Below are 24,005 nucleotides of genomic sequence, written 5' to 3' on the forward strand. Positions count from 1 at the left end.
GGGTGGGGGCAGAGGGGGGAAGAAGAGAAAGAGATATTTACTTTCTCTTCACCAACTCTCACCTGCATGAACAAAAAGTTATGCAAGCTGGTGGAGGCAAATTTAAATGGCAAACCTCCTGTTGCTACCATCTGTTCCCTCTCAGTCTCATGGGTATCGGGCAGGAGATGGCTAGCAAGCAGGAACTTGACAACAAGTAATAGAGCAAATTCAAACTGACTCCAGTGCACCCTTACCTCTTCTTCAGTGATCTAAAAAGCATATTCAAATGACGTACAGCAGCTACTGAGAAGATAAATGAAGCTTTTCTAGTGAAAAATCAGGCTGCCCGTGCAAGTCTTCCTGAGACTGGGCAGCAGAGGGTGGGCACAGAAGGGCACAGCCTCTGACACTGGTAGTTTCTGCACTACTTGAGTTGCTGTTCCTTGCAGTGCCACAATACCAGCGATGCTCATGCACAGCATTGCTGCTTCCTTCAGTGGCAAACAACTGTCGAAGCAAAGGATGACACCAGCAGGTCCCCCCTTAAAAATGGCCCACAGCGCAGCAGGACTGGCATCTGCAGTCTGTTGGGCTTGCAAATGGACAAGTAGAAACAATCGTCCTTCTTCAATATTTCTAGGAAAACAGCGTGTGTCTACTGTAGTCAAATCCAGGATTTGTAAAAGGCAACAGGGAGTAGTCCATGAGAATGGAGGCTCCAGGGTATTGCTTGTTGACATATAAGTCTTTATTGGCAATTTTAGGTTTCAGTGGCTTCCAGTAGAGTAGCCACACTTCCAGATCAGAACATGAATTTTCAAGACCTTCATTTCACCAAGCATTGTCCCTCATGTTTGGTCTCATGTCTCCTGTGCCACCTTGCCAGGGCCATACTTTCCTATCTCCCCCCCCCCCCCCCCCAACCCCAAACCCCCAAGGAGAAGCTGCAAACTGAGCCCCACAGGTCCTGCTCAGGGCTCAGAGAAACCTCAGGGGAGCAGGAGCTGGAAGACATGGCTGTCCACCAGCACAGCCCACCAGCCAATGCACACAAACTGACCCAAAGTGGGTCAGTTCTTCTCCCTGGGATTGCTTCTTTCTGGAAGGACTCTCCTCCTTGAGTTTCACAGCAATACTAAAACTCTTACTGTTTGAAGATGCAGATGCGTGTCAATGAGCTGTGCTTTAAAAAACAACAAGTTGCAGTTTGGCCACTGCTGATTTGTAATTTGGCCATATTTAGGTATAGTTCCTCTGGTATGGTAAAAGATATATAAATAGGCAATCAACACCTCTTAAGTCCCTGCTACAAAGCATATAAACACCAGAGCGTTGTACATAAAAGACAAGCAGAATTTTTTTCATTAGGAGGAAACAATATCTTTTTAATCGATCTTGTTCGCAGATACTGTTGAAGTATTGTGGTTGGATTTTTTTGAAAATATCCAGTCTGGGATAGACAAATCAAATTTTCAAAGATAACTGAAATTGCTAATGTTTGTCAACGTTACACAAAATTGAAAGGAGGGCGAGAAACATCGGGCTATCTTAAAAACAGTTCAGTGCTGTTAGCTCCATCTGTATCTTGACCATAATAAACATTTGTCTTTATTTTGTATGCTTCTTTCCATGAGCCTATCTTTAACTTCATTCAGAGGGATTAATCTTTGCATATACTAGTGGCTTGTGTCAGAATAGATTTATTACCTGCTTATCTTTTCTGAATATTTAATATTTACGTCATCCTGTTGATGAGATTTTTCCAGCAGGCTGTAAACCAGTCAGACCAAGCATGCAGCCACTCAGCTGTGGGATTCATGTGGGATGAGTCACTATCGCGCTGTATCCGCAGCCTGCGCTGGTTCATGATGAGGACATAACTCCTGAGCAGGTACTGTCTCCGTGTCGCGCAGTTCGAAATACAGTGAGCTGCTAATATGCTAGTCTGGGATTTTATTTTGTTTCAGAGATGAATCTTCTATGGTTAGCGCTGAAGGTAATAATTGTTATTCTGCACAGATTACTGCATTCTTTCTGTAACGAACAGCAGTAATACCAACAGCAATGAGGTTTTGATGGTGGCTGAGAGGATGATTTAAAAAGCAATTCATTCCCAATAGCTGAAAGAAAACATAGCAAGGGGGCACAACTCTTTTCAGGCACAGCTATGAATTCAGAGTAAGGCTCTTTACTTTCTGTGAAGTTATTCCAGGGCCATAAGGATGCAGAATGACAAAGCTGGGACCGTACCTGCTTACTGCTCACTGCCCCCCTCCTCCGTGTTTGCCTTCGTGTTGGAGGTGGTGTTCGGAGTCTGCCAAATATCTACAAACCAGCCACAGTCCTAAATTCACTCCTGTGGGATTGGTGGGTGCACAGGAGCACCGGAGAGGCACGGGGGACCTGCCCCGCTGCGTGGGTGCCTCTGTTCTGCACCTGCACCTTGGCAGGGCGGTTCCCTCGCCCTGCCGAGGAGAGAGGCGAGGGGCTGCTCCTGCCCTCTGGGGAGCCCTGGCACTGCTCTCTGCCCTAGCAGCTTTTGCTACCAAGCGGGAGCAATGGACTGCCTTATGTCATTACTTAGCAGGGCTACCAAATATGTAGAACCCCCACCCTGTGCAGAGATAGTTTCGTGGCTTTGGATGGATGTGTTTTGCTTTGCTGTAAAAAGATGATTTTCTTGGAATCTCTTATTCCTCTGTGCATTTCAGAGATTTGCATTTATCTTGGGGTTTGGATTTATAGTCCTGATCCTAAGCGCTACACTTTGAGAAAGAGCACAAACATCACATTACTCTGTATAAACAGCTATTTTTACTTGGCAAGGAAAAGTGATGGTTTCCACGGAAGAGTAAGAATATAAACCATGGGAAAAGATCTAGAGGTCAATCATCTCATGTGCTCTTCTTTAGATTCCTCTGATATAAAGCTGAGCTAATTTCAGGTTGTCTTCAGTGGAATTGCACCAGGTTTGCGGCAATAGCATTCAGATTAGCAGTTTGCACATCTTATCGTTTAACCAATATAATGAAATATTTATTTTGAATGGATAGCTCATTGGGAATTTGTGCATTTTCCCTCAGATTTCAAACATATGAATGGAAACTTAAGAAGATAATTTTTTGTAATGCTGTGCTTTTTTTCCTGAGGACTGTATAAACAGTGAGTGGAGTTATATGCTTTCATAACTCCTCTCCAACCATGCGACCACCTTAGAGCCTCCAGTAGTTTTAAATCCATGGTTCGCCTTGCAGAAAGCCAGTTTTTAAAATGAACTATATGAAAATGAGAAACTTTCCTCTGTGTAATATATTTCATCTGCCTAATATATATGTCTAAAATGATATTTTCTGCCAAATGACCAAACTGTGCCCATAGAAATGCAAGCTAAAAGAATCACAGTAGAAATCGATGCTGTCCTGCCTTTCATTTCTTTTCATGGTAACAGTTCTCATTCCCAAGCCCTGTTCTGTTCCTTCCCATTTCCAGTGTCTCTTCCACAGTCTTGCCTCGGAAGGACAGAATCATTTTTTAACACATTGTTCCAATGGGTTTGGTATCTGGCAAAAGTACTATTTCCAGTCCCTTCCATGCTGTTTTCCATTTTAATTATTTTATGTTTTAAAAACAAACAAACAAACAAGAAGTATAGATGAGCCAAGGCATGCTAGACAGTGTGACAATATCTCTTTTTCTTGCTTTTCCAAGAATTTGAAAACTAATTATTGCAGAAAGATAAATTTTGCAGAAAAGAAAGCCACAGCAACAATTTTGTAGAGAAGTTTTTACTTTGAATTTTGATGTATAACTGCTTTACTATATTACAGACTCAAAAGACTGTTGAACGCTGACTGTTTATAAGTGCTCTGAGGCCTCCCAATGATAGAGCTTGACCCATTTCTCTTTGATATTATAAATAGCAAGTTTGAGAATATTTTCGTGATCCACGTCAGCATTAAGCTGCAAGAAAATGCCTGTTTGAAGCATCTGCCCCAACACCATGAAAGCTTGTTACCAAAGTGTTCCTTGTGGCTCTAAATCAACTGACAATCTGGCCTGCTTAATTACTTAATTATCTTGATATCTTATAAACTGCCACTTTACATTCATTTCAGTAAACATACCATTAAATACCACCCTCCCCATGCTCACAGCTTCCTCTCAGTCTGTGGTTCATTCCTTTCTGATGCATATGGGTCTTGCAGTACAAGCTGGTGCATTCAGAGATAATGAATGCTAAGTGCTATGCCCACAGGTTGGTATTTGGTAGACGAGTGAAGGACATCTCCAAAGATAGTCTATACATAGACATCTCGCGGTGCCCGCCAGCGGCTCCAGCCATGGGCAGCCTCCTGTTGCTGTGGGGCTGCTGAAGGCAACTGCTGGACCCCACACCGGTCCCGTCCCCTGCCATGGGCAGTCACGCTCACCAACCAGCCTCAGCCCACTCTCTCCCCTACGCTTTGCAAAGTATATGGTAGGTGTTTTGCAGTCCTTGGCCCTGAGCAGATTTTGGTAGGAGCAGAAAGGCTGGCCAGCCCCACAGATAAGTCTTTTCTTCTTTAGAGGTGAAGACAAGGTGGGAGCCCAGCTGCACTGGTATCAGGAGCAAAATTCAGCTTTAGCATCACCAAGCCCCTTTCTTTGTATTTTTTCTTTTTAAAATACATTTAATTATTTTAAAGTATATAGGTGTTGCTGGTAGTCAGCTAGAGAGCAAACATGGCCTGTCCCAGGAACCTGCACTCGAACCGGCTGCTCTCACATTTGTCATTTGAACTTCTCCTCCACCAGCATATTCCAGCGATAAGTACACAGTGCAGGCAGACAAGATATGACTGTCATACAGCCATCTGATTGTCGTGGTTTAACCCCAGCCAGCAACTAAGCACCACGCAGCCACTCGCTCACTCCCCCCCCCCACCCAGTGGGATGGGGGAGAAAATCAGGAAAAGAAGTAAAACTCGTGGGTTGAGATAAGAATGGTTTAATGGAACAGAAAAGAAGAAACTAATAATGATAATGATAACACTAATAAAATGACAACAGCAATAATAAAAGGGTTGGAATGTACAAATGATGCACAGTGCAATTGCTCACCACCCGCTGATCGACACCCAGCTAGTTCCCCAGCGGCGATCCTCCGCCCCCAGTCCCCCCACTTTATACATTAGATGTGGCGTCCCATGGTATGGAATACCCTGTTGGCCAGTTTGGGTCAGCTGCCCTGGCTGTGTCCTGTGCCAACTTCTTGTGCCCCTCCAGGTTTCTCGCTGGCTGGGCATGAGAAGCTGAAAAATCCTTGACTTTAGTCTAAACACTACTTAGCAACAACTGAAAACATCAGTGTGTTATCAACATTCTTTGCATACTGAACTCAAAACATAGCCCTGTACCAGCTACTAGGAAGACAATTAACTCTATCCCAGCTGAAACCAGGACACTGATAAATATTATAACCCTACAACATATCATTTTGCATCATTGGGTTTTGACTCTTCATTTTATTTCATCTCCCTGAGGACTCCTAACCCTTCCAAAGTCCTCAGCAGGTTTAAAAAGAAGCGGATTGCCTTCTGGAGAAATGTCACACATGAGAGGAAGAATGGCAAGTTGTTCTTGCATTTTATTGCAAGGCGGAAACTGGAGGAAAACGCTTTCTGACCGGACTCAAAATCTGGTCGTGAAAGGAGGCAGAGCAAAAACCCAGACCTCACAGCTGGCTGCTGCCTCCCTGCCTGCAGAGGAGCAGAGCTGCTCAGGGCAGGGGAAGGGTCCCCAGCCCCTGAGGGCTCCCCAGGGCTTTGGCTGCTTGCTGCCAGGTAGCTGCTTCTGAAACAAACACTTCAAGAAGAGCTGCCTTTCCAGATCATCCCCTTGAGTTTTGGCCACTGCATCACTCGCAGGAGGAGGGCGGCAGGAGAGCAGTGTGTGTGCGTGCACAGATGTCCTTTGACTAAGTCCCCATAATGAGCTGGCTGCCAGACTTCTTTATGAGTTTTGTACAGAGTAAGGCAACGTGGATTTGTTCCCCTAAACTTTACCTTCCTATAATATGTATGTGTCAGGATGGTAATTACCAAGGCCTAAACCTTCATGCCTCAAACAGAAGTACCTGGCTCTAAGGAAGGCCCACAGCTATGAGTCTCAAAAGGGTGAAGGCCTCTCTCAGAGACCAGTTTTTGGGTGCCTAACATCGCTTTGACGTTTCCCCAACTCTGAGCAATTGGACCTGACTCCTCTCCTCGACATATCCTCTTGACTACACCAAGTGGTTTCTCACTCAGCTTGATGGTTGTTTCTGCACTTTTTTAGTTGGCAAACTGTCTTCCCATAGCAAGGGGAACCTTGCATTGCAACACGCCAGTCCCTTCATGAGTGCTGCCTCAAGAAAAATAAAAGAACCAAGTTGTTTGCATTCATTTCGATTTTTGTGCACATAATACAATGAAGCAGTTAACGCAGGTCATGCAGCAGAGTTTGCAAGTTGTAGTATCTTAATCTACCTTGTTGCATATGTCCTTGAGGTACCCAGCATAACTGGGCTTTAGCTGATGGTCACTATATTAACCGTCTTTATGTTCAGTAGTATCACTGTTTTAAAGGGCTGCATGGTCCTTTGTTGAGCAAAAAATTGATGCTCCTCATCTGTGACGCCAGTACAGCCAATAATAGGTGTTTACTTTAAACACCTTTTTTAGTAGCTGTATCTTGCAAATAGCTGTTAACTGATTAGGCTGCTAGATTAAACCCGTTTGTTCAGTAGAGTAATCAGAACTAGGCTGGTAAACACACATCATGTCACTCTGTACACTATATACCTTTTCAAGGAAATCTTACAAGCTGCTATAAACTACCTATACTTATGTATTTTGGTATATTTTAGAAGCTTACAGAAGGGTGACTACATGGTGGTTTTTGTTCTGTGCCTAGATGATCTCGGGCTGCTCACAGCATGATCACAATGTTTAATTGAACAAGTAAACATACTTCAAATGAGTTCAATTTACCTACAAATAAGGCATGTTAAACAAATGTGAGTGTTACAGCCATGATTTTGTTCTTAAGTGAGTGACAGAATGAACAGTTTGAGCTACTATTCACATTAACAGCTGCTCCTCAGACGAGGGGCCAGGAATGCTGCTCATTGCACCCAACACGCTCCAGCAATGTGCCAGGGCTACTGGAGACTGCTCCAGCTGTGGATTGAGTACCTGTCCTCTCAAAATTTGTGTTATCCAGAACTGTTACAATGGTGAAGAAGAGGGTCAGCTGTCTTTTGAGATGGTCTTTAAAAGGAAGGGGTGCCACTCACTCAGCAGAAAACAAATGACCGTCAAGAGCAGACTTCTACCCAGTGTGAGGGGAGAAAGGTAGGAGGACAGGTTTTTAAAAGGATGCTTCTTCGTATTTACATTTTATTGAATTTTGAACTTTGTAATTCATTATGGAAGAGAAGCGTTCTGCTTTCTTGTTGAAAAATTCTTCAGTGTTCAGCTCATTTGGACAGTTTGCCACATGAGTTTTGATGTATTTTGTTTCCGTATTAGGCAAAGCCACATACTTGATCTCAGTTTGCTCAATCTTTTGGTTGGAGGTTGGAGTTTCTTCTTTCTGTTTAATGAAAAAACAAAATCCTCTGAAAATAAGATTAATTTTTTTAAAAGAAAAACAGTTTCCAAGGGAGATCATACTTCTTTAGCTTAAACAGTTTCTCTGTCAGAGAACAATAGGGAAGTTAGTTATTCATCTTTTAAACAGAAAACTAGAGATAGCACCTTAATTCTTTTTTGTCTTTATAGCCTGTTTTACCGTATTTGTTTAATTAATTTACACATAACTTAAGATAAAAATCTATGTAGCACATTTATAACCTGAATGAGCTTAAAACTTTTATCATTATGTCCAGTACGTACACTTAAATTGCTGTTTAATTCTTTCTCCTGTGAAAATTGAAAATTTGGGTTAATAAAGATCCAGCTGGCTGTGCTTTCTCTATCTTGGGTTTAAATGTGCGAAAAGAAGAAATGATAGGCAGGAAAAGAAACATGAAGAGATGGACCAAAAGTGAAGGAAAAAATATAGGAAGTGATAGTTAAAGTGAGGTGGAAAAGAACAGAGATGTCGTTAAACAATAGTAGGCAGAAAAAAGGGGAAGCAAGAGGCACCCCAAACAGTAAATAAATATACTCGGATTCCATATATCCTGTTTTTCTGAGAGTGCCTCTGGATGCACCTTGTCCCTGGCATGCAGGTGCCACTGCCTGGCACTACTTGAAAATCCCTCTGTATAACACAGGCTGTTAGTGGTACCTGCCAGGGTTTCACAGGCTATAGTTTATCATCTGTATCATCTATATTCAGCTTCCATTTAGCTTCTAATAGCATGGTGTGCTTGTAATAGCATTTGATTTGATATAAGAAAAAATTAATTCTTCTGTGTGTTCTGCTGAGAATAACCAGAGGCAGCAAAGTCCCGAAGCAAATAGGATAAAGTAGTACTGGCTGAATTGCCGTCAGTATTTTTCCGACTTAAACAACCATGTTATATGCTAATGTTCCTTATTTATCATAATAATACTATTTTTCTGTTAATTAAAGGAAATCCAGGTCTTTCAACAATGAATATTGCTTGCCAAGTGCTTAAGTACTTTCATTAAATGCTGTTGTAAAAAGAGACTTGCAAATGGGATATGCTACTGCATACACAAGGGAAGGACAGCAATATTTTTGTCCTCAGATGAAGACTAAACCAATGTTCAGAAAATGTTTCTCTCCATGTTTGCGCCTTGGCTAAAAACAGTATTAGCATAATAAATACACATAACAATGCTAAACTGCTAGCACTGAAATAAACTAGAGCCCGACAGAAAAGAGATTTGCTTATACAGCAGCTAATGCTTCAGATTAGTCAGGCTCTTCCATTATAATTTGGCAGCAAAAAGGCAGAAATTTTTTTTTCCCTCTTAGATCTTTTCCTTACATCTCTATTTACAGCTAGAGCCTACAAGACTTTTGCAGTAAGACCCAATCTAGTGAGTCAGTGCCATCTGCCTAAAAACTAAGGGCTCGTGGAAACTTTTTGGTTTTGCCAGCCTTCACAGTGGGTTCAGTTATCACTATCAGGACACGGCTGGAGGAGACACCAAGCATGGGCGCCTCAGCTTTAGCCTTGTGTTTTAGACTTGTAGATCTTGGATTTATGTATCAAAAAATAAGTTGAGGGAGCTTCAGAATCTAAAATTACTGATTTTAAAGAGCAAACTGAGAGATACAGGACTCCAAGCAATTTTGATGAAGACTAGTACTGTTTAAACAGAAAATAACGAAAAGGACTTCTCATCTGCCTACTAGACAAGACATTGCCCAGTGCAGGCCTCTGGGAGCCACTGCTGTTCTGGTGTGATGACACCTCATTATACAGTTTATTTCATCAAAAGAGATTCCCATTTCAAGGGAAGTCTAATGATAGACGTGTCATTCTGTTAAAAGTAAAATTACAAAATAGTTTCATCCTTCATAAATAACGAAATGTGAATGTCCTACACATCCAAATAAATTAAGGTGTTTACAATTGCCTTTTTTTTTCCTTCCTGCAGCTCTCCCTCTATAGAAGAGAAAAAAACAGTTGTAAATGTATATCAGCATTAGGAAAAACAGTACCTGTGCTGCATACCTACATAGATTTGAGACCTCAGTAAGGATGCAACTGTGCTGTGAATCCGTAAACGGCTCTTGCATAAGGAGCAGCTGGTCAAACAGTATCCGTGTTTCCATGTATATCTTCATGATTTGCATTATTCTGGCCACAGTGGTTGGAAATTTGATGGTTATCATCTCCATATCACATTTCAAGCAGCTCCATACGCCTACCAATTTCCTGATACTTTCTATGGCTACAGTAGATTTTCTGCTGGGATTCCTCATCATGCCTTGCAGCATGGTGCGCTCTGTTGAGCACTGCTGGTATTTTGGGGAGCTCGTCTGCAAGATCCACACAAGCATGGACATTATGCTGAGCACAGCTTCCATCTTCCATCTTTCCTTCATATCCATCGACCGTTACTATGCTGTGTGTGACCCTCTAAGATACAAATCAAAGATAAATACTTTTGTTATCCTGGTCATGATATTCATAAGTTGGATGGTGCCTGCTGCTTTTGCTTTTGGGATGATCTTTCTAGACCTAAACTTGCGAGGGGCAGAAGACATTTATAATCATATCCATTGTGCAGGAGGATGCTTTGTAATTTTTAGTGAAACTTCAGGTGTTGTGGCCTCCATAGTGTCTTTTTACATCCCTGGATTTGTTATGCTGTACATCTATAGGAAGATATACTCTATAGCCAAGAGACAGGCAAGATCCATTGATGCAATTAGCCAAAAAAAGATGAGATTTGAAATGAAGCACCACATTTCATTCTGCAGAGAAAGGAAAGCTGCCAAGACATTAGGCATAATAATGGGAGTGTTTCTCATCTGCTGGAGTCCATTCTTCTTCTTTACAGCAACCAATCCATTTATGAATTATGTGATACCTCCTATTCTCATTGATGCTTTGGTTTGGTTTGGTTACTTAAATTCTACATTTAATCCAATTGTTTATGCATTTTTTTACATGTGGTTTCGCAGAGCATTAAAGATGATTCTGTTTGGAAAAGTTTTTCAACAGGACTCTTCCAGGACTCATTTGTTTTTAGAGTAACATGCTTTAAATGGTTGGATTCATGGCTTTGAATTTTTGCCTGGAGGCTGAACTACTGAATGTAAGAGCTGAAAATGAAGGCAACACCTATTTGTTTACTCATTTACCAAATCTGGTTCAAGCAGATAAGCAACTATTGTGCTTTACATCTTCTTTCATTCCAGATTGGGATTTGTATGTGGTGTTTTGGTTATAGCTATTTATATGCAATGCACAGAAGAGCAAGATTTAAGTTAAAAAAAAAACTTAGAGCAGTTTATATCCCTGCTCTTAATCATTAAGAAATTATTCTGATACAATAGATCAATTTCTTGAACGAGATGTGTTTATATTACAATATTTGTGTTTATTTATTGTCCTCTAGAAAGAGCAGAAAAGACTTTCCTTCTGAATTTCTAGACATCTTTGAGTAATAACCCAAAACTCTTAAGTTTTGTCCTTCCTCTTCAGTATGTGTGCAGAGGTCAAAACAGGCCCATAACAAGCCATGCTAGCACACTCCATGGAGGGAAGATGGGACAGAGAAAAATTGTGCTGCTCCTTCTGTTTCCATTTCAACTAGTGCTTGTCACTTATGAGTCTGTCACTTAAAGGGTTTGCTGCTTAATGAGATCAGAAGCATGTTTAACAAGATCAAAGACAAGGAAAAATGTGATGTATGGAATGAAAAGCAATAGCAAAAAGCAACACTGAACCTGACAATGCCAGAAAATGATGCTTGTCTAATGAATGTTTCAATGTAAAATATTTGCCAATTTGCATATTACAGAACTTTTTCTTAGCTTGGACATACTGTTACTTTGTCTGATGGCAATGCTGTGACAGCTGGTGAGGAAAGTATATAGAGAATCGTGAAGAAATGCTATGGTTGGCCTGAATGGAGGGTGAATGGGGCAGGATGGCTGTGGAAGCACTAGGAGGAGTAGCAGAAGAATGGCTGTAGGAATGGCTTGGGGTGAAGGCACCTGGGTGAGCAGGCTGTCAACGTTTCATCTGTGGGCAGCTTCTCAGGACACCCAGACTGGGGCACAAAGGGCAGGCGAGTAAGTCAAAAGCTAGCACATGGTCACCAGCTGAAGAAGACCCACAGACTGTCATTTTTTAATCTATGACCTGGCTTTTGTAGAGTTAACATATCACCAAACAGATGGAAGTAATACCTCTGCCCTGATCCTGTGACATCTGGTTGAACTATGAAGGACCAGTCCTGGGAATGGACAGCAAAGGATTAGTACCTGAGAAGAGACTATGAAGAGAATTTGATGACTCGGTACTGAAGTAAGAGCTATGCTCGTCAGTAAATTATATCCTCCATTCATGTGGCTTGTATAAGTGCACATCATATGTGTATCTTGCCTTTCTCTTCTGTGCTTTGTAGAGCACTGAAGCACTCTATGCTGTCAGGCATAAGAGTCGAATGATGCTACATTTCAGCAGAGCAAAATACCAGGATCTGAGAGAGTCTCTTTTACTGTTTCATTGCCATCTTGTAAGCTTGCAGTCACCAAAATGACATTAAAAAGAGCAATGAAATATATACCACACCAGCACTTGTGCTGTGGAAGGTAATCCTTGTTAGTGACAATATAACTACTTTAATACTTTATCTCAGAGAAATAAAGTAAGTTAAGATAAAAAACTCTACCTTTCTGAGAAATTAATGGGTAATTCTCTTCCTCCTTCATGGCCAGTGAAGCTGGCCTGATGTAGTGAATTCTCTCATGCTCAGTGTTACCTTCTGAAATGAACTGTGTGATTACTTGGACATCTTGATCTCTCTTAAAATAGCAGTTTCAGAAGTGCTGCCAGGTGATACCTCCTTTCTTCTCGTGGTCTTATAGATGGGAGGAAAGTGATCTTTCCCTATAAGGACTGTTGCCCATTGTTGTGGTTTACCCCCAGCCAGCAACTAAGCACCACGCAGCCGCTCACTCACTCCCCCCATCCAGTGGGATGGGGGAGAAAATCAGGAAAAGAAGTAAAACTCCTGGGTTGAGATAAGAACGATTTAATAGAACAGAAAAGAAGAGACTAATAATGATAATGATAACACTAATAAAATGACAACAGTAGTAATAAAAGGGTTGAAATGTACAAATGATGCGCAGGGCAATTGCTCACCACCCGCCGACCGACACCCAGCCAGTCCCCGAGCGGCGATTCCCTCCCTCCCCCACTTCCCAGTTCCTAAACTAGATGGGACGTCACATGGTGTGGAATAGACTGTTGGCCAGTTTGGGTCAGGTGCCCTGGCTGGGCATGAGAAGCTGAAAAATCCTTGACTGTAGTCTAAACGCTACTGAGTAACAACTGAAAACATCAGTGTTATCAACATTCTTCACATACTGAACTCAAAACACAGCACTGTACCAGCTACTAGGAAGACAGTTAACTACATCCCAGCTGAAACCAGGACACCCATCTGAGGCTTTTTGAACATATTTACTAAGTTCAGCACATATTAACATAGTCCCTTCAGGAAGTCAATGGGGAAGTAGTTTCTTTCTCCTCATCCACTATCTCCTTGAAAATCTGGAAACATTACTGTGTTTCCAGAGAATTTCAACTCTACCAGAGTTCACAACTGGTCAGTCTCTCTTCATAACTTGCTTTGGCATCTTTCTGGCATTATTTTCTGGTTGCAGGAGGTGTTTGTGAATGAATATGATCCCAGCTTCTTTGCAGGATAGCCTCCAATTCGAATAGAGCACATGCCTCTGCAATCTGTGCCTAGACCCTAGTGCAAAGCTAATCCACGTAAAACCATAAAAATCATACCCACCCTCCTGAAGGCTGATAGCCATCTAATCTAAATTTAGACATCTAACAGTTAGGCACTACATCTGCTCTAGTCATTAGTAGCTCTCTTTATACTCACTGTAGAAAAATAGTCATCTTCACAGGGTGCTTTATCTCACCAGCTTATCCATTTTTAGGTAAGTTGAATTGTTCCTGCAGATATTCTTTCTCTTTCTACCAAGAGGGATCTTCCAGTCACTAGAACAGATGTTTTGATGATTTTAGATATAATTTTTAGGTAGCTGAGATGAAGCTTACTCAGCATAGCTGAATCCCCACTATGGAAAAGTTGGGATGATCCTGGACTCCAAAAATGCTTGCGTCAAAGGCCAGTTTTCTGGAACTAGCAGTTAGATGTCTTCTCAGGACCAACTCTTGACTAGCAAGAGCCCTGAAATGAGATTTTGGATCTAGGCAGCGATCCATGGAGCTACTACTGAAGATTTCCCTGAATAGCTGCAGCTCGGAGATGATGGTGGATTGTGAAGTCTCAGAGGCACACATGCAGTTCCTTTTGTCCTGCCCTGGAGCACATCAGGAGGGAAGCAGGTCAAAAATTTTCAGCAGCCAGTAGGTCATCTGGAGGAGATGACCTGCCAGGGAGGGCAGATAGGGGACACCTTGGGTTAGGGGAGCCTCAGCCATCCCGTGCATGCTGTGCAGAAGTTTGGAGGGTGTTGTGGTTTAACCCCAGTAGGCAGCTCAGCCCCACACAGACCCTCGCTCACTGCCCTGGTGGGATGGGGGAAAGAATCAGAAGGGTAAAAGTGAGAAAACTCATGGGTTGAGATAAAGACAGTTTAATAGGTAAAATAAAGCTGCATGCACAAGCAAAGCAAATTAAGGAATTCATCACTACTTCCCATCTGCAAGCAGATCCTCAGCAGTTTCCAAGAAAGCAGGGCTCCACCATGCATAATGGTTACTTGCGAAGATGAACACCGTAACTCTAAACGTCCCCCTTCTTCCTTCCCCCAAGGTTTTACTGCTGAGTACAACATCACATGGTGTGGGGTACCCCTTTGGCCAGTTGGGGTCAGCTGTCCCAGCTGTGCCCCCTCCCAACCTCTTGTGCACCCCCAGCCGACCCGCAGAGAAGGCCTTGAGGCTGTGGAAGTACTGCTCAGCAACAGCTAAAACAAGGGGGGCTTATCAACACTGTTTTCATCACAAATCCAAAACATAGCACCATACAAGCTACTATGAAGAAAATTAACCCTATCTCAGCCAAAACCAGTAGAGAGGGCATCCCAACATTGTGGCTGCACAAGATGATCACAATGTATTTAATGTAAATGGAAATAGTGGAAGAAGAAATTTCAGTGCGTAGACCAACAACTCTCCCACAAACTAGTCTAGCCAAGATGTCACCAGTATTTATTCTCTGCAGAAGTAACAAGGGGCTTCCACATACAGACTGCTGGTGACCTTCACCCACACCTAGAAGGCAGTTCTCCTTGTTCTTAATAACCTGCAACATAAGTCAGCTTTGTGCACAGCCCAGCTCAGAAAGTTTCAGAAATAACTTTTTCCTCTGGTGTCTTATTACCTAAAGGTGGCACTTTCCCAAAGAGCCTCCTTGCCTTCTGTTTACAGAGTGCCTTCTCCAGCAGAGCAACTTTAATGAAGTCCCAGGTTACTTTCTCTCCTTAGCTCTAATCATAGGCAGCACAAAGCGATTTCTCACTGTGAAGGGGATGTACAAATGAGATATGTTAATGAGGCCGCAGGGACTCTGTTTGAACCCAAGACTTTAATAAATTAGGAGACCACAAGAAAAATGCTTCATGCTGTTATCCGATCATCAGATTATGAGTCAGGTCTGGTGAAGGAGAATGTACCTTACTGCAATCTCAAAGTGTTATCATGTAAATGAAGTGCAAAGGGTATTGTTAAATTCCTTATCAACACATTTAATTAGTGACCTTATTAAACACTTCCCAGATGGCTACCTTTTTCAAAACAAATGAATCTCCAGTGGGTGATTTCATATGTTTTAACTTCCCTGAAAACTTATGCAAAGCAATTACTTCAGCATGATGAAAGGCTCTGTTTCACCAGTAAACTTGTGTCTGTTCATTTTGCCACCAGCGAGCCCAATTTGCAATGTCACCTTCCTCTCATGCATTGTACAAAACCGACGGTACATTTCAGAGTCGTAGACTGCTGCCTGTCCCCTCTGCCTTAGTGCCTGTAGCTCGTGTTTGGGTGGTTGTAACATGGTGCTGCAGCTTCTGCGCTGCCACCTGCTATGGCCTCGTGCACGGCGGTCCCACCTGCGCCGAGTCCTGCAGTCTGCCCCTCAGACAGCAGACGCAGCAGGATGGGGGCAGAGGAGGAGCACTGACAGCCCAAGCAGGACCCTTCTAGAAGGCTTGCAAGGAAAGCCTCGCTCCAAAATGGAGTATTCTAAACTGCTAGATAAAAAAAATCATTAGTGCAGTGTTCAAACAGAAAAATTGAGCTCTCAAACTGTGTAAATATTGCAAAGTGTATGGCTTTCCTTAAATCATTAACTCATCTAGGTTGTGCACACTGTGCACTCTTTGTCCTCTACAATGCATTAATACCCATTCAACAAGGAAGAAAATACTACATACAGTTAAACATAAGATACTTAGTGTTCTGAAAAAGCCTTTTACTTCTGTAGTTTTTCTGATCATCTTAGTTATCTGCAACACTACTTCCACACTACTGCATCTAAAGACATAATCCAGAATAAGACCATGCCTATCTGTAAGCACTTTTTGACTAGTCTGTTTCCATTACACATAGCCTAAATTTTATAAACTTCTATGATGAAATCAATGGCCTGGTAGACAAGGGGAGAGCAGTGGTTATTGTCTGCCTAGACTTCAGCAGGGCTTTCGACACTGTCTCCCATAAGATCTTCATAGAGAAGGTAATGAAGTATTGGCTGGATGAGCAGACACTGAAGTGGATTGAAAACTGGCTGAACGGCGAGGCCCAGAGGGTGGTGATGGCTGGCACAAAGTCTAGTTGGAGGCCAGCAACTAGTGGTGTACCCCAGGGGTTAATACGGTGTCCGATCCTGTTCAACATCTTCATTAACGATCTGGATGATGGGGCAGAGTGTTCCCTTCCCACCTCAACCATTCTGTGATTCTGTGATTCTATGAAATTTAATTGCCATAATATTTACTGAGTCTTGCATAATGTTACATAGTCTTGCATAATCAGATTCCAATTAAATTTAATTTCCCACTTTGTAGGGGTTTTAATAAGATATTTTCACCTTCATGCTGCTATTTTAAATCCAACCAACTGCATGGGTAGTTGAAAATGTTTCTATGTGATGACTACGCAATAGCCTTTGTAAAACAAATTTATTTCCTAACAGACTGGATTCACAGGTAACTTAGGCAGTGGGAACTCCACAACCCACTCCTAGATGTCTCAACTTCTTAATTCCCATAAGTATAGGAAAAGTCAATCTCCTTAAATACTGAGTACTCACAGCATGCTGACTAAAAGACATCTGTCAGTTAAAGAGAGATCACTGAAAACAGAGTGCATCCTATACCCTCTGGATTTTCTCAGTTACCAACAGGACAAGACAGCTCTTTAAGAAAATTTGAGCTTGTCTTTTGCTCTCTGCTGCTGTGATTTCTGCTTTACTGGAGCCAGCCCAGAGGAATAACAGCAGTTAGTAATAAATAACCAAACAGTTCTTTCCGATCAATAATTAAGATCAACATGGAAATGATGAGGTACAACATGAAGGAAGCTCATAGGCTGTAATAAAACTAAACTGTTTTACCAGTGAAAATTATGACTACAACAATTTTCTCTCCACACTGCCTTTGCAGTAGAGCATTGCCTCATATGACTAATTCTCAGAGACAATTTCTAAGGTCCTTTCTGTAGTCTTGCTTTAACCTAGTTAAAGAGTTTCTTTTATAAAGGTTTCAATTCCTGTACAATTGTTAGCAGGTTTTAGACATTTAATTTCTGAAAGGTGAGGTGTCAAACCATTCCTCGTCCACTATCTTCTGTCCCATGCTAAAAGGAGGACCAATGGTGAGACACATGGGACACTGCTTTCTGAAGGTAATGCTTTTTCAAGTGTAGCCTCTTTCCACAGATTTTTTTTTAATTTAATATAATTGTGTCTGCATAGATGTCTGCACAGATTTATGTTTTAGTAACTTCTTTTAATAAAGGATCGTCTGTGTAAATCTTGCATATCTCTCACTTGATTACTTAAAGTTACTAAACATGCCTGTCTCAAAAATACTGACAGAACTCAAAGATAAAATATTTCTGCTATACACACTGACAAAATTTTACTATTTTTGGAGTCTGTAAATGATTCTGTTGTAGATAATCCCAGAGATTTGCATTTTATTTCCAACAAAATGTTTCCTTGTTTGTCTTTAAAGCAGCTGCCATAAAGGTAGACTCCTTTAAATGTTCTTACTTTTCCCTTAATTCATTTTAAAAAACATGTTTATTTTCTGCCCTGTTCTCACAACATACTGTATATCGCATTCAATAAAAATCCAGTTTCTCCTGAATAGCATTCATTTACCCTTGGATTTGTAATGCATCTTCAATACACCTGCATAAGGGTCAGCATTAAGTCTGAACACACACCTCTGACCTCAGAGGACTCCACTTATTCACGTTAATAGTGAATTAATTTTATCTTTTCTTGTAAAAAAATAAATACCACCTTTCCTACTTTTTATTTATTTATAAATAATAGATTGTCCAATAACAGATGATAGATTGACCTAAATTGACACTTCTTTTTATCCGTTTCTGTAATGTATATTATGCAAAAGCCGCAGATACAGCCAGCATGAGAGAAAGTGCTGTTGCTGCCCATTAAATTACAAGGTGGTAATCTTCAGGGTTATTAAATATTTCATTTCTAAGTTTCATTAGAAATGGTAATCATTAAAAAATGTGAAAGAATGTATTAGCCACTAAAACATAAAAACCAGAACATCTTTCTTTCACCTTTATCTTTAGCCTCTCCTTTCAGAGACTCGTTTTGATATAACTTGTACCTACCTTAAGTCACCAAAATAGCTCCTCTATACACAAGGGTAAATGAATTAATAGAGCAAACAAAAGTAATGGTCTTGGGAATAGAGACACTTGGCTTTGTTTATCTCCTGTTGATGTAAACCCCTACATTATATACATATTTTTCACTCAGAATCTCCTGGGACTTAAGTGTAATGTCATAAAAGAAAAATAAATTCCCACCTTTCATTAATCTGAGCCAAGATGCAGAGGGGGTCTGCTTTTTAGCAACATTGCAGTTTTGCAGGACAAAAACAAAACAGGAAAATGTCTACTTAGAGAAGCTATTGATGGTATTACTAAAAGAGAACCAGGTAGGACTAGCCTATAAAACTAACTACCAAGTACTCTTTTTAATCTTGTGATGCTCTGTTTCTGTATTTTCTTCATTCCAGGGTGATACCTATTGGAAAAAGTCAGTGGACTGAGCTGCTTCCCAAGTTTCTTTTAAGTGGGTTAAATTGCCGTGGAGGAGAGTATCTCTTTCTGTGTCTATTTCTAAATTTGCTCTTTGTCCAAAAGAAGTTATCAGGAAAAGAGGTGGAAGAAATGGGTCTGGTTCTCCCCAGATAAATGAAGGGAATTTTTTACCCCTTGAAAATATTCACTCATATATTAATTTATAACTACTGCAGCTGGACCACAGTCTATCACAGGAGACAAGACTCGACCTATCTCCACTCCCTTTTAGTTAGTGGAACTATAATGATAGAAAAAAGTGTATTATGTAGGAAAGAAAATAATACTTCTTACCACACCAGTTTTACAACCGATTTCCATCAGATGCATTCATTGCCAGTACTTCATAATCCACAGCAGGTGAGTTTAGCATCATAAATAATTTGGAAAAGGGGGTTTTGGCAGCTGATTTGTGACTCTTAAGATGACTGTTTAGGTGAATAGCACATTAACTGAAATCTCCAAGAAAGCTGAGGTTTGTCAGCTCACATAACATTTCTCCTATAGAAAAAAGATCAGTGTTCTAAGATTGAAGAGACAAAAAAATCCTATATAGTATTTACAGACTGAAGTGACTTGAGGGGTTTCTTTGTCTATGCATCTTTTTCTTCTAACACTTTAAAATTACTAATACTATGATGTATAAGAAGTACAAGAACTCTATTTTACAGAATGCTCCAGACAGAATGCACAAACTAAAATTGACATTATCATATTATATAGTTATTTTAAGAGGTAATTAAGTTTACTTTCAACTGCTTTTTTAAAAAATATTGTTTGCAATGAATTTTATAATAGCTTCCAGTTATCAGATTTCATGTACCATTTCAGAAAAATAATGCATTGCAACTGGTCCCTATTTAAGCCAAGAGAAGGTCTGCTTCTGAATTTCTGCATTTCACTTAGTAATTGAGTTCATGCTCTTGCCTTACTTTATCTTGTATTCTCATGTTAGGAATTGGAATCTTTCGGAAACTTAAATCTGCCTATGGAACTGCATCTCCATTAGAAAAGTCTAATGAAAGATTGATTATGCTTTCTCTGAATATCTCGAGGGATTTGACTGATTGCTCTGAGTTTGGAAATACATCCTGTCCTGAGAGCTTTAGGTCAGCCGGAGTACGAGGGGTAATGTATCTATTCATAACAGCAGCCTTCATTCTCACCATCTTAGGGAATCTGGCCATAATCGTTTCCATCTCGTATTTCAAGCAGCTTCATTCTCCGACCAATTTCCTCATCCTATCCATGGCTGTCACGGATTTCCTGCTGGGCTTTGCCATTATGCCTTACAGCATGGTGAGGTCTGTGGAGAACTGCTGGTATTTTGGGATGACATTCTGCAAAGTTCATTATAGTTTTGACCTGATGCTCTGTTTAGCTTCCATTTTCCATCTTTGTTCCATTGCCGTGGATCGGTTTTATGCAGTCTGCCACCCTCTGCATTATGCCAGCACCATGACTGTTGCGGCCATAAAACAAATCATAGCAGTGTGCTGGTCAGTGCCTGCTGCTTTTGCTTTTGGTGTAGTTTTCTCAGAAGCTTATGCTTCTGGAATTGAGGGTTATGAAACACTGGTTAAATGCTTGAGCTTGTGCCCTATTATGTTCAACAAACTGTGGGGAGCTGTTTTATTTACAGTTGGTTTATTTGCTCCTGCTTGTATTATGATAGGGATTTATGTTAAAATTTTTACTGTCTCCCAAAGGCACATGTGTGAGTTGAGCCAAGCACACAGGCACACAAAAAGTGATAAGAAAAATGAGCTTTCTAAGAATAAAGACAGGAAAGCTGCCAAGACTTTAAGTATAGTTATGCTGGGTTTCTTAATATGCTGGTTTCCTTGTTTTTTCGCAATCTTAATTGATCCATTTTTAAATTTCTCTACTCCTTTACCTTTGTTTGATGCTCTAAACTGGCTTGGGTATTTAAATTCTTTCTGCAATCCATTAATATATGGCTTTTTCTATCCATGGTTTCGGAAAACATTTAAATATATCTTAAAAGGCAAAATATTTAATCCACATTTTCGTACAATAAAACTTTTATCTGAAGATCAGTCATGGTAATAGATTCTACTACTGACAGCAGCTCTAGAAATGAAGAAGAAAGAGTGGATTACTGGATATTCATGGTTCAGTAAAAGCCTGAAATGTGCAATATGAATTTTATGAGTCAGTCTTGTAGAATTATCTCATCAAATATTTCTTTAATAAAATCAGACTCATTTCATATGATACTTATTTACCACTTGTGTTCACTCTTAATGCCTTGAGAGTGTTTCAGAAGTTTCCTTCTACAATCTCTTAAGGTATTGGGTTTTTTTTAATTTCAGAAAGTATTTACATACGGTCCATAAACACTATTTCACCTAATCTTGTATGCATGCAGCTAATCTTTCTTGAGGTTCACCAGATAATCTCCTGAACTGAATACATCCCAAGCTAATATGGTGACAGTCTTTGTCACCCTTTTGTGACTGGGGCATTAGCAGATGTATAGACTCTGCTGTTATTCCCAAGCAAATAGAATTTAAGTGTAATTTTGGCTTGAAGATGATCTTTTTCCCTGAAAACAACAGAATCAGGTTTTCAGCCCTTGTCCTCCATGTGCTTCATACTTGAGGAGGAGTACTCAGAAACGAGAGTACTGCTCACACTCAGGTACGTGCTTGTCCTTTCTTCGTTTAGATGTCAGGCTCCAGATGTTATAAAATATGCTTGCTGACAGCCCACCCCATATTCACCCCACCACACTTTCACACTGGACTAGAGCCTCTCACTGAGGTCCTTGCCATGCTGAGCTCCCTCTGAAGTCAGTAAGAATCACTGACAGGTTCACATCAGTTACATGCTTAAAATAAGGTTGGCTGAGTTGTTGTTACTGAATCCAGATACTGCAGTCTTTTTATTGTGAATTGTACCTCTGACTTACCTTTTGTGGTATGCATACAGTGTATACTCTACCCTTATTAAAGTCTGACTACCAAAAAGCCACCCACATGTTTATTCACTTCTTGACTTATTGCATCTATATTAGTATGGCATGCCAGTGATAGCTGCTCATTTTCTTTGCTGAAAACTTTTTAATGGATTTGTAATAACATGAACACGTTCTATTTGGGATCTGGAAAATTCCCATTTCACCCCAACCCTGAAACATCTGAGACAGAAAGGAGCTGGAAGGTCACAGATTTATCTGGGCTGAAGTGTAAGGCTCTCATCTTTCGTAATAAGAAACATAAACCCCAAGGTCTTTAAGCTGATGCAAATACTTTCTCTGTGCACAGTTGCCACTAGCTGAACAGCCAGAGCAGGGAACAAAGCAGGGCTGGATGCAATAAAGACTTTAGGCACCTAGAAGTTGGATAATACTTTGTCCCATATCGTTGCTCAAAGCATGCCCAGGGAGACCCCCAGATTAAACACGAGGGCAGCGGGAGTGGGGCTCAGGGAGAGCGAGAAACTGAGCAGCAGGTTGCTTGCAGCCAAGCCTCAGGTTTGTCTAGACTCATCTTATCTGGTTTTGTTCCTGCAGTGCTTTCCTGGGGGCCAGCTCTCTGGAAGCTCTGGTCAAGTGGGGGGCAACCTTTGCATACACTTCACATGACGCCTCCCTGGCCAGTGTCCCACCTGGGATGCTCTCAGGAACTTCCTGCTTCTCCTCCTGGAGCTCAGCCACACGAAATACACAGTGTTTGGGGGTGATACGGAGAGCCTGCAGTGTGCCGGTGCTGGCACGGAATGGGGAGCTCCATGCGAGGGGATGGGGAGCACAGCAGAGTTGGTGTCGCAGCCAGCTGTCCCAGGTCATGTCTGCATGCGGCTCAGTGTGGCTTCTTCAAAGAAACTTGTGCCCCATCAGATCTGTCTTTGTGTTAAAACTAGTCTATGAGGGTTTTTACTGAAAGCTAACAAATGCTAAATATCCCTGACATTCTTCTAGCAGTGAAGCCATGACTCTGATGATGGGCCAAAAAATTAGATATAACACTAGACTTGGAGGCAACTACAGATCCTTTTTAAGCATCTTCACAATGTTTGCTGCCAGCAGTATTTGCCACTGTACTCAAATATTCTGCAGAGTGAGTTTTAATCCCTTCTGTTCGTTACACAAGAATAGGATAAGTTAATGTTAGGTGCCTAATTAAGTCCCTAAGGCCACATTTAGGCATTTCTGAAAACTCTTCTACATATTAAATGTGTAGCTGGTAACACATGATGCAATTGGAGACATTTTAAGTAATGATTAAATTACTTCATTAACACATAGCATAAATCATTCAGAGTCAGCCCAGTACATGACATCTCCTACAAAGGCAACATTTCTTCCAGACTGCAAATCTTCAGGGAACAATTTTGAGCAATCTGTGAGGCTTCAATGTGTCATGTCCTTGTGTGTGTCCAGTGTGTGCCCTTGGATGTTAAAGGAGTATCTACTTTGTCAGTCTTGCTACCCAATTTGCAGCCTGCACCTACATCTTCTTCAGTAGTTCTTCTGGCCAAGGGGACTTGCAGATCTGTCAGATGGTGGGATTTGGTTCCTGAACAACTTTGTGGCATGTCATGCTGTTCCACCTGCTGTTAAACTTGATACTGGTGCTAAACTTGGTGCTAAACAAAGCACTGCTTTGCACAAAACCTAGGGCATCAGAGTAACAGGGATTTTTTTTGTGGACCACAGCTGCTGGTGCACAGGAGAACATGAGTGTCTTGTGGGTTTTGCTATAACATATTAATCACATCCAATTCAATGGGGTACACCATTTATGTTCAGATGCAAGCACTGCAGATCTCTTCATTTCCTCCTCTCCTTAAATATCATGGTAAATTGTTTTGTATTATTTTTTCTGAAACACATGCTCACCCATTAATCTGTTGGTCCAAGCTACACAGTGAACTGTTTTAGCCTGAATTCTGGTCTATATCAAATCTGGACCATGTTCTTCTCCACAGGGCAGCAGCCAGAAGGGTTAAGACTTCTTCTATCTTTTTTTACTGTGAA

General features: G+C 41.1%; 2 protein-coding genes across 2 annotated transcripts; both read left to right on the top strand.

Moving 5' to 3' along the window:
* Positions 1 to 9,685: 9,685 nt before the first annotated feature.
* Positions 9,686 to 10,687, top strand: TAAR1 (trace amine associated receptor 1). The gene has a single exon (XM_010574678.1). It carries the CDS (start codon positions 9,686 to 9,688, stop codon positions 10,685 to 10,687), a length of 1,002 nt encoding a protein of 333 aa, XP_010572980.1.
* A 9,384-nt stretch (positions 10,688 to 20,071) lies between these two features.
* TAAR2 (trace amine associated receptor 2) lies at positions 20,072 to 21,070 on the top strand. The gene has a single exon (XM_010575036.1). The coding sequence runs from the start codon at positions 20,132 to 20,134 to the stop codon at positions 21,068 to 21,070; it is 939 nt and encodes a 312-aa protein (XP_010573338.1). The 5' UTR covers positions 20,072 to 20,131.
* Positions 21,071 to 24,005: the final 2,935 nt, after the last annotated feature.

The sequence above is a fragment of the Haliaeetus leucocephalus genome, unplaced genomic scaffold (genome assembly GCF_000737465.1).
Source record: "Haliaeetus leucocephalus isolate CR32 unplaced genomic scaffold, Haliaeetus_leucocephalus-4.0 Scaffold450, whole genome shotgun sequence".
Classification (NCBI taxonomy): Eukaryota; Metazoa; Chordata; class Aves; order Accipitriformes; family Accipitridae; genus Haliaeetus; species Haliaeetus leucocephalus.

Bases quoted from the DNA above. Each gene is read 5' to 3' on its own strand.
- TAAR1 (XM_010574678.1), top strand. From the start codon at position 9,686: ATGCAACTGTGCTGTGAATCCGTAAACGGCTCTTGCATAAGGAGCAGC.
- TAAR2 (XM_010575036.1), top strand. From the start codon at position 20,132: ATGTATCTATTCATAACAGCAGCCTTCATTCTCACCATCTTAGGGAAT.